General features: G+C 56.2%; 1 protein-coding gene across 2 annotated transcripts; it reads right to left on the bottom strand.

Annotated features, from left to right (window-relative positions):
* Positions 1-2887: 2887 nt before the first annotated feature.
* GRHPR (glyoxylate and hydroxypyruvate reductase) lies at positions 2888-7009 on the bottom strand. Of its 2 annotated transcripts, XM_027709079.1 has the most exons (9): positions 6879-7008; positions 6607-6737; positions 6451-6523; positions 5913-6029; positions 5684-5772; positions 4923-5027; positions 4246-4381; positions 3752-3882; positions 2888-3114 (listed from the first exon to the last, which is right to left on the bottom strand). In XM_027709079.1, the coding sequence occupies exons 1-9, from the start codon at positions 6941-6943 to the stop codon at positions 2993-2995; spliced, it is 969 nt and encodes a 322-aa protein (XP_027564880.1). In that variant the 5' UTR covers positions 6944-7008; the 3' UTR covers positions 2888-2992. The 2 variants fall into 2 exon arrangements, with proteins under 2 accessions (XP_027564880.1, XP_027564881.1); XM_027709080.1 differs by lacking the exon at positions 4923-5027 and having other exon boundaries at positions 6879-7009.
* Between the last annotated feature and the right edge of the window lie 3657 nt (positions 7010-10666).

Raw genomic sequence — 10666 nt, forward strand, 5'->3', positions numbered from 1 at the left:
TTTCCTGCCCTGACACAGCTCCTGAGCCCTGTCACTGGTCCTGAGAGGGAATAGATCAGTGCTGCCCCTCTGGAGGATGTCAAAGACCCCAGTGAGGTCTCACCTCAGTCTCCTCCAGGCTGAGCAAACCAAGGGCCCTCATCCGTTCCTCATAAGGCTTCCCCTCCGGACTCTTCTGCATCCTCATGGCCTCATTTGGATGCTCTGTACTGGCTTCATGTTGTTTTTATATTGTGGTGCCCAAACTTGCCCCAGTGTTGCAGGTGAGGCCGCCCCAGGGCAGAGCAGAGCAGGACAATCCCCTCCCTGGCAGTGCTGGGCCTGGTGCCCCCCTGGACACAGCTGATCCTCCTGGCTGCCAGGGCACTGCTGACTCATATCTCTCAATAAAATGTCACTGTCAAGTCCAGGCCTTCCACTTAAACCAGTGTCATAGAAGTACTTACCCACATAGGTTAAAACAACCTAGTGTAAGTTTAATTTTAAAAAGTAGCACTGTACCCTTTGGGTAGTGGAAATTTGTCATTCTCCGTGTGAGATGTGTAAATCTCATTTTAATTTCCTATTCTTTGATGCCGTTGTAACTTAATACTGCCTGCAGGCTCCTTTTTTCCTTGTCACCAGTGCACACAACCTGGTGTTCAGCATCTTTAGCTTTTCAAACAAACTTTTGGAGCACTTCTGCCGATGATAAACGCTGCTCAGCTGTGCAGGGGCTGGATCAGGACGGAGACGGAGGATTCCCTGCAGCTGTCAGTGTGTCATTTGCACTTGAGCATCTGAAGTAAACAGGAACGTGGAAACACAGGGGATGGTTGGATTAATTCCTTCAAAATGTTAAGACTTTGCTATAGGGTTTACTTAATGGTCGTATTTCTGGCTCTTGATTTTTTTTTTTAAGCATTAAAAAAATGCAGTTTTTTAAAGCGTTGGGATACGCTGTGTTTTGTTTGATAATAATTTGAGTATCGGGGACTAACAGCATTGAGCTGCATAAACACTCACCCAAGCATCAATAAAATGCAGTATTTTGTACTTTAATATTTTCTTGTGTTGCTTGCATTTCTGCTGTTTTCATTCTTAAAAACAAGGTGTGGGTTTTTTTGGCATCGCATCCAAATTTCTTGAATTCTTATGCCGCATGGGAATAAGGCATCTGTGTGACCAAGGGGACTAATTAAGAACTAATATAAGCAGATAAACACTTGACTTATGAACTGTTTTTATAAAAATTTTAATGTGGAATGACAGTGCAGGAGGAATTCTGTCTTTTTTTCTCTGAGAAAAAGTTTGACTTGGAGCGTTTTTGGAAGCAGCAGCTTTAAATTTCATTGTCCATTGACACCCTGTGCCTGTGGAGAGGCCTGGAGCCTGTGGCTGCTGAGCTGCTTCCTGAGTCTTCCCAAATGAAGCAATAAATTCCTGGGAATGGCATGAATAAATACCTGGGACCTGAGCTGTCCCCTCTCTACATGAAGGGTGTCTCACCTTACAGCCTGGAGAGCTTATTGCCCCGAATTCCACTCAGAATTGAACTTTACACAGTGGGGTCTTGTGTGGAGGGTTCAGTGTGTCAGTGTTCTGAAACACCCTGAAATAAACCCTGCATTTTTGTGCTTCTGTGTCTGACTGGATTCACTGGTTTGTTGCTCTTCACACCAGCCTGTACAGAAATACTCATGGTTGTAAAAGTGATTGCAAAAGCCTGTACTTGATAATAATTTTGTCCCTGGTAGAGTTCTTCATAAGAACTTCTTAGTATGTTTGTTACTGAAATAGTGTTAATATCCACACAGCATCTGTCAAGTTCGTGGTCACTGCTACTCTCTGAATCCCTCGTGGGAGGATGATGCAGGTGGAGGAGGTGCTTGTCTTGAAGGAGTTCTGGGATGGACACCTGAGATGTGGTCCAGTCCCTCTGGCAGCTGATTTACCAGCTTGTGTCTATTTCTTAAGACACCTGGGGAACCTGACACATCTGCTGGGACACCAGGTCAGTCCCACTCACTGCTTGCATCATCAGGGGTCACAGTAACCTTTCGGGTGTTTGCTCAACATTTCTCAGCGTCACAGTAACATCACCACCAGCAGAATCTTCAGTGTTAACACCCAGAAACTTTGGAGACGAGCAAACTCCCCCACTGGAGTCACGCCCTGGGTTTTCACACCAAAGTAAATTTCTTTTGGGTCAGCTGGAAACTCCTCAGCCAGTCGGGATGCTCGACTCCCTCCCTTACCACAGCCACGAGCCTTCCCTGGTCAGCCCAGGGTACAAACCTCCAAACCTCACTCTAGTGGACCATCACATGGCAATCAGCTGGGATTGTGAATCAAAACTCACTGATAAAGGTGTCAGAATCCCTCCCAGGTGTGGCACAGAGCAACTCCCAGCAGCCATTACTGCTGTCGGAGAGTGCTTTATGGAGCATCCAGGGAAATTCCAGCAGAGTCCAGCACGAGGGACCCTTGCCACGGGACAGGAAGCACAGAGTGTTCTAGGTGAGCTTTAATTCCCATCACAGGCTTTGTGCTGTGTTCTGGCTCCCTCCCTGCACCAGGTTTATGGTCCCACCAGCTGCTGCTCCCCACCCTGGGGCACTTCCCTTGTGCCACTGCAGCCCCCTCCCTCCTTCCCTCTCTCCCTTTCCCCTGCTGTTGGCCTCTCACTGTGACCAGCAACCAGGATTCGAGGACAGGTGCTGCCACAGCAGCTCCCTTGTGGTGCAGCCCACACCAGTGAGCAGAAAGGAGAGGAGTTCCAACACGGCAAGCGTTCCCCAAATCAGACCCAAACCCCAATCCACGGCCTGCTGGGACCCGCAGCCCCCCCAGTGTGCTCTCCCAGTGCTCGGGGCACCCTGTTCTCAAATGACACGAGCACCACACGTTCCCTGCTGCTCTTTAATGACTCCTGGTGCCGCGGAGGGGCCGGGCCGGGCTGGGCTGTCCCGCCGCACCCCCGGGGCTGTCACAGCTTCAGCTCGTGGGGCTGTCACAGCTTCAGCTCGTGGGGCATGGGCTCCCCCCGCAGCCCGGCCAGCAGGTTGTTGGCTGCCAGCACGGCCATGGTGCTCCTGGTGGCGTACGTGGCGCTCCCGATGTGCGGCAGGATCACTGCGGGGACAGCAGGGACACCCATCACCGAGGGACAGCACATACGTGTGTGTTATTCACATATTAATAAACTGTTAGTATTACTATTACGGTTTACATATTTAATTAATACATATGTGTTAATTTTGTCCTGCTTGGTGTTGTTCCAGAGCTCTCAAATCTCCCAAGTCCTGCAAATTTTTCCAGAAAAGCCTCTGCTTCCATCCCTCCCCACACTGTCTGCTTTGGCAACCAAAGGAAACAAATAAAAAAATGAGTTTTAGCAAAAAGATAAACAAAAAAAACCCCCCAACTACAGATTCGTATTTCATAAACAGACAGTCACGGGCAGTTCCAAGTTTTCATGGATGTCCCCATGGTTTCTTTTTGGAACAGACATTCCCCACTCCAGGAACGTCCTCCCTGGACACTTGTTTGACGTTCCATGGATGAGTTCTTACCCCACAGCAGACCCCCACGTTGTACAGGAGCTCCCTACAGCCCAATTAAATACACCTGACCTGCCTGTCCTTGCACACTTCCCTGGCACCGGAGGGGTAACAGGGACAAGGGATGCCTGTCACACCTGCCAGTGGGCCCCTGAGGAGCGTGGGCAGCCTGGCAGAGCCAGGCTCTGGCCACCCTGCTGGACACTTACCACAGTTGTTGAGGGAGAGCAGGGGGTGGTCAGTGGGCAGTGGCTCTGGCGTGGTGACATCCAGGCCGGCAGCTGCGATCTGGCCCTGGGCCAGCGCATCGTACAGGTCCTCCTGGTTCACCACAGCCCCCCTGCAGAGCACGAGGAGAGAGGCTGGCATCACTGCCGAGGGCCCCACAGGCTCCCAGGGCCACAGCCCAGCTGGGACAGCCCAGGCAGGTCCCCAGGGCTGCCTGATGGAGCTCAGCCCCCCCCGGATGTGCCTGAACCTCCCAGCACACTGTGAGCTGTTCCCACTCCAGCTGCCTGCGGTGGGGGAAGAGCTGGGTGCTCCCTGAATAACTTGTCTTTGGCCGGATCTCAAGGGAAAACATTCCCAGTGCCTGTAGCCATTAAGGCTGTACATGCTGTCTGGACTCGCAGCAGATCCTCTGCACCCAGAGCCCGGCGAGGTGACAGGCACACTCCCAGGCAGGGGACTGGGCTGCCAGTACCTGCTCGTGTTGACAAACACAGAAGTTTTCTTCATCCTGCTGAAGAAGTCCTTGTTGCACATCCCCTGGGTGGCCGGCGTCAGGGCACAGGTCACCACCACGAAGTCCGACTCCTCGGCCAGCCTCGTGAGTGGGACTGCAGGGAGGAACACAGGAATGTCCTGCTGCAGCTGACACCTGCCCTCAGCAAAGCTCCACGGGCAGCTGCAGCCTGAGCCCTTCTCCCGTCAGGACACCTCGGTGCTCAGCCCGTGGGGACAGTCCCCAGATCCTTCCCCTCCTCCCAGGAGCAGCTGCCACCTTCCCTCCCTGTCCAACGTGTCCCACTTCCTTGTGGGAATGAAAATAATCACCAGTGGATGGACGCAGAGAAGGGCAGCAGTGGCAGAACAGTCACAGCCCACGGTTCTGGTGGGGGTCTGATGAGCTCCTGCACGGTCAGAGAAGGCAGGTGCCTCCCTGTCACCCCCCACCACCTCGTGGGGCTTGTCTGGGACTTGGTATTTCCTCCCTCGGTGCCCCCTCACACTGGGCCCCCCAAGGAGCCCCCCACAACCCCCAGCTGGTGCCCTCCCGCCGCTGGCCTGTCCCGCAAGTGACCCCTCCGTGGAGCTGCCCCGGCCACGGTGCTCTGTGACTGCTGGCCCGTGCTGGCCCTGACCCAGCGCTGTCCTTACCAAACTCAGCCCCAAACTCTGCTGCGCTTTCTGGTTTCGGGCCACTGCCAGTGTACAGAAACTTCTTGACCCCAAACGGCTTCAGGCGCCGGGCGACTGCCTGTCCTGGGAGGGACAGAGAAGGGTGTGAGGCCACCACGGCTCCGTGAGCTGCACAGGGACCAGCTCCTGAAGCCACTGAGGGGCCACTGCGGTGGGATCACTCCCGCCTGGCTGCTCCCAGCCTGGACCACAGGGAGGGGAACGGAGATGTTCCGCTGGGGAAAAGGGCCCGTGGGACACTGAACCCGCAGCTGCCCTCAGGAGCAAACTGGGGAGCAAGGACAGGCCCAGCTGCCTGCTGGCAAAGTCCACAGCTGGATGGTACCGAGTGCCGTGCGGACTTTGCCACTGTTTGTTTAACTGGAGGCCAGGAGGACGACGTTGCTGCAGGGATTGCAGGTGGTGGAGGCACCTGAACGCTTGAGACTTCTAAAGCTGAAGCCTGATGAGCCAGCTGGTGGCTCTGGGAGAGGCTGCTGTGCAGCTGCCCTTGCTGTGCTCATGTCTAAACAGGTGAGCCTTGGGGACACCACCTTGAGAGTCCCAGAGTCAGAGAGTCCCAGAACGGTTTGGCTTGGAAGGGACTGCAAAGACCACCTCATTCCAACCCTCCTGCCACGGGCAGGGACACTTTCCACTAGCTTAGGTTAAAGGTGAAGCTCCAAAGCCACCCTGCCACTGCTGGACACACAGAAACCTGGCCCCTGAGCTGCACTTACCTATCCTGCCCAGCCCGATGATGCCCACCGTGCTGTCAGACAGGCCATAGCCACACATCCACAGGGGCTTCCAGGTCGTCCATCCGCCACTGGCAGAGAGGATGGGACAGGAACAGATGTCAGGGAGAGCTCAGGGCCCAGACCAGGTGCTCGGTGTGAGCTGGACGAAACGCTGGCCTTGGCCCCGTGTCAGCAGCTCAGCTCTGGAGCCGGGGCCACCTGCACTCACCTCCTGACCTGCTGGGCCGCCTCGGGCAGCCGCCGGCACGCCGAGAGCAGCAGGGCCACCGACAGCTCCGCCGTGGCGTCGGTCAGCACGTCGGGGGTGTACCCCACACGGATCCCCCTGCCCGGACAGAGGGGGCTCTGGGGCAGCCTCGGGGTGCTCCCCTGGCACCTCCGGGCTGGCTGCCAGCACTACACCCGTCCCAGGCGCTGGGGGACATCCCTCTGTCTCTCAGCCCTCCCGCCACACCCCTTCCCCAGGCCGTCTTTGCCTTGCCCCGGAACCCAGCTCAGGTGGGGTGGGGTGACCCCCGATGGGATCTGTCGGGAGGGGGAGTGCCTGCAGTTGGCAAACCCCAGCCAGCCCCGCGCTCTGCGGAACCCGTCTGCCAGAAGGGACGGGCAGAGGGTCTGTGGGGCAGGGGTGCGGAGCGGGGCAGGGAGGGGTCGGGGGGCAGGGAGGGGTCGGGGGGCAGGGAGGGGTCGGGGGGCAGGGGCTGTCAGAGCCGAGGGAGGGTCAGCGGCGGGGCCGGCGGCGTTACCGCTTCTTGATCTCGTCCAGCGCGAGGTGGTCGAAGCCCACGGACATGGTGCTGATGACCTTCAGGCCGGGCCCTGCGAGACACGGGCAGCGCTGCCGAGGCTGTGCCGGGGGCCGGGCGGGGGCAGGCGGAGGGCAGGGGGGGACCCGCACGCACCGGCCGCGTCCAGCACCTCGCGGTCGATGCGGTCGGAGAGCAGGCACAGCAGCCCGCGCGTCCCCGCCACGCGCGACAGCAGCTCGGCCCGCGGCACCGGCTCCTCCGAGTCCCACTGCTGGACGCGGCACCTGCGGGGCACCCGTGCCCTCAGACACCGCACCGGGACCCGCACCGGGACCCGCACCGACACCGGCACCGGGACCCGAACCGGCACCGGCACCGACCGAGACCGGCACAGGGACCGGCCCCGGGACCGGCCCCGCGCTCACCCGCTCGCCTGCGACAGCACCCGCAGCCCCTCGGCCGGGATCCGCCGCGTCACGAACACCGACATGGCCGCGCCGAGCGCCCCGGGCCCCGCGCACCGACCGGAACGGACGGACAGACGGACCAGGGAGGCCCCGCCCATGGCCCCGCCCCGCCGCCCGCTCCGCCCTCGGCTCCGCCCACACGCAAAGGCCGCGCCCCCCGGACACGCCCCCGGAGACGCCCGCACCCTGACCCCGCCCCGGCCCCACCCCCCGCGCGCCCGTGCGCGTGTCCGCGCGCCCTCGTGCCCGTGTGTGCACGTGTGTTCATACATGGACATGTGGGCACGCGTGGGCATTGCTACATGTGTGTTCATACATGGACACGCGTAGGCATTGCTACATGTGTGTTCACACATGGACGTGGACACGCGTGGGCATTGCTACATGTCTGTTCATACATGGACACGTGGACACGCGTGGGCATTGCTACATGTGTGTTCATACATGGGCATATGGACACGCATGGGCATTGCTACATGTGTGTTTGAACATGGACATGTGGACACGCGTGGGCATTGCTACATGTGTGTTCGAACATGGACATGTGGACATTCCTACATGTATCTATCTGCTCTTACATGGATGGACACGTATGGACATTCCTACACACACCTGTGTTTATCCCCGGCCGTATGAGCATTCCCACGTGTGTGTGTGTGTCACACATGGATATGTGGCCATTCCTACCCATGTGTACACGTGTACATGCGTTCATGCACACACACACACGTGTGTACAACTCCTGGGAAAGCTGCAGCCCACGGCTGGGACAAGGGCATCCTCCCGAGTGAGGGACTGTGTGGATGGCCCAGCCCAGACCGTGGTGGGACTGGTGCCACGTCCAGCTGGTGTCTGGTCACTCGTGGTGTCCCCCAGGGGTCAGCGCTGGGCCCAGTCCTGCTCAGTGTCTTTGCTGATGATCTGGATGAGGGGATCGAGTGCACCCCCAGCAAATTCATGGATGACACCAGGTTGGGGGGGAGTGTTGATGTGCTGGGGGGCAGGAAGGCTCTGCAGAGGGATGTGGACAGGCTGGATCCACAGACTGAGGCCTGTGGTGTGAAGTTCAACAGGACCAAGTGCCGCTGGATCCCTTGGCCACTTTGGCCACAACAACCCCATGAATGCTCCAGGCTGGGGCAGAGTGGCTGGAAACTGCCCAGTGGGAAAGGCCCTGGGGGTGTTGGTGACAGTGGTTGGACACGAACCCAGGTGTGCCCAGGTGTGCAAGAGGCCAGTGGCCCCTGGGCTGTCCCAGCCATGGGGTGTCACAGCCCCAGGGCAGTGCCCGTCCCTGTGCTGGCACTGCTGGGGCCCCTCGTGTCCCGTGTCCAGGTCAGGAAGGACATGGAGGGGCTGGAGCGTGTCCAGGGAAGGGAACGGAGCTGGGGAAGGGGCTGAGGGAGCTGGGGGGGCTCAGCCTGGAGAAAAGGAGGCTCAGGGGGGACCTTCTGGCTCTGCAACCCCCTGACAGGAGGGGGGGGAGGCAGTGGGGGTCGGGCTCTGCTCCCAGGGAACAAGGGACAGGAGGAGAGGGAACGGCCCCAAGCTGTGCCAGGGGAGGCTCAGGTTGGACATCAGGAGGAATTTCTCCCTGGAAAGGGTGGTCAGGCCTTGGCAGGGGCTGCCCAGGGAGGTTTGGAGTGCCCATCCCTGGAGGTGTCCCAGGAAGGCCTGGCCGTGGCACTCAGTGCTCTGGGCTGGGGGACAAGGTGGGGATGGGGCACAGGATGGACTTGATGAGTTGGAAGGGTTTTTCCAACCCCAGTGTTTCATGATTCAGTGATGCTGTGATATACACCTGTGCATGCACACATTCTTTCACACACATCCATGTCAGGTCCTATTTTGGGAGGAGTTCCCCCCGGCAGCCTGGTGGCAGCTGTGGAGGATCCCAGAGGCCCCAAATGGTCCGAGTGCTGCCCCTCAAGGCACTGATCAGACACTGCTTGTTAATTAACCCAGATTTAAATTGTCTGGAGTCCTGACCTGAAACGTACTCTGTGACTGCCGGGAACCCCAGGGAGCCGTGAGCTCGACAGGTAACACAGGTGTGTTGTGTCTGGGAACAGGCACAGGGGCAGATGGATAAAGACAACAAAGCTGTGGGCAGAGGGAAAGTGGAGTTCAAGGTACATCTCCCAGAACATCTCTCTGTGTGGGATTCCTTCTGCCACTCCAGGTGGAATTTGTCTTTAATGTGACGCCCTTTCAGAGTGCTGTCAGATTACACCAGCAGAATTGATTTTAATTTTTAATAATTGCTTGAAAGTTTATTTTATGCTGCTGAGCTGGGTTATGGTTTGACCTGACACCTTCTCTCCCTCCTCGATCAGGTGGATTTGTGTTGGAGAGCACACACCTGCTCTCCAGTGCGCCACATCCAGGCTCATCCTGCTGGGTTTTCCCTTTCTGTTTCCCAGTGTTGGTCCCCGCAGATGTGGTGGAATTGCTCCTCAGGCTCTCTGGCAACCTCCAAGCACTGGGTCAGTCCCTCCAGCCAGAGGGAGACCTCCAAAGAGACTTTATTTACGAGATGAAGTGCACAATGCTGGCAGAAGTGTGGGTTTATCAATTAAAAGCACCTTTACACCACCTTCTTGTCCAGGACAACAGCAAATCCTATAAACGGGAATAAACCAAAGCTTGTACCTTCATGGTGGCAGTTTTCCAACTGCAAACATGGTTTCTCCTTTTAATGCTCTCAATAGAAGCACAGCACCGTGCTCAGGGCAGTACCTGTGGCAGGGCAAGGGGCAGAGGGACAAGGCACAGCAAAGGAAAGCAGGACGTGGATAACCAGAGTATTTAGACAAAATGCAGAAAAAAAGGCAGGCAGATGGCATGAATATTAGTGCATGGAAATGACTAACACTCTGAGAATTTCCCAGTGTACTTCTGACTGGTTTGGGCTTGCTTTTATAATTAATTTATGGAAAGAACCTAAATTGGGAATAAACACAATCTCACAAATCCCTCCTAATCTCTGCCTGTATTTTTGAAATGATACCCTGAAGGTATAGTTCCTCACAATGATTAAACTGCTTTTCTTTTAAGAATTAAAAGGGACCTTTTTCCACTCAGCAGCATGGTGTCTGAGCAGCCAGGCCTGCACTCTGACCTGCTCTAGATTCAATCTGTTGTTGGAAATGCCTGGATGGGGCATTTCCCCACTGGGCTGCTGGGTGCCAAATCTGCCAATACTTTCATTTTGGGTTCATGTATTTTAATGCAAAATACGACCTGGTGTGTTGTCAGCCACCTAATGACTCAGAGGCACTCAGTCATTAGCATAAATTTGGAAACTTCCTTGAAAATGAAAAAAAAAAAAAAAGCGTATTTGATTAATTGGCTGCTTCTCCCTGCCAGTGGAAGCCAAGCTCTCTCCTGTGGGTGGGACGTGCAGAAGGTGCCCCGTGTTCTCCAGGGTGCACTGACGGATTTGGGGCTCTGTAGGTTCGGGGCAGCTCTTGGTGAGAGGAGAAGGCTGGGGAGGTTTGGCTTTGCCCCACACCTGGGCTGCAGGTGCTGCTGGCCCTGTGTCTCCCCACGGAGGGAAGGAGGAGCACGGGTGGAAAAGCACAGCAGTGCCTGGGATGCTCCCAGAGGCTGGGTTGTTTTTTGCAAATTCTGTATAATACATATAAAATATAATACATATTATATATATAAAATATAATATATATTATATATAAAATATATAATATAATATATATTATATATATAAAATATAATATATATTATAT

The sequence above is a fragment of the Neopelma chrysocephalum genome, unplaced genomic scaffold (assembly GCF_003984885.1).
Source record: "Neopelma chrysocephalum unplaced genomic scaffold, ASM398488v2 Primary Assembly neopelma1_96687, whole genome shotgun sequence".
In the NCBI taxonomy this organism is placed as follows: domain Eukaryota; kingdom Metazoa; phylum Chordata; class Aves; order Passeriformes; family Pipridae; genus Neopelma; species Neopelma chrysocephalum.

Coding starts and splice junctions, on each gene's coding strand:
- GRHPR (XM_027709079.1), bottom strand. CDS start 6,943: ATGTCGGTGTTCGTGACGCGGCGGATCCCGGCCGAGGGGCTGCGGGTG. Junction 5,773..5,912: donor GCGGCCCAGCAGGTCAGGAG/GTGAGTGCAGGT, acceptor CCTCTCTGCCAG/TGGCGGATGGACGACCTGGA. Junction 3,115..3,751: donor GCTCTCCCTCAACAACTGTG/GTAAGTGTCCAG, acceptor CTGTCCCCGCAG/TGATCCTGCCGCACATCGGG.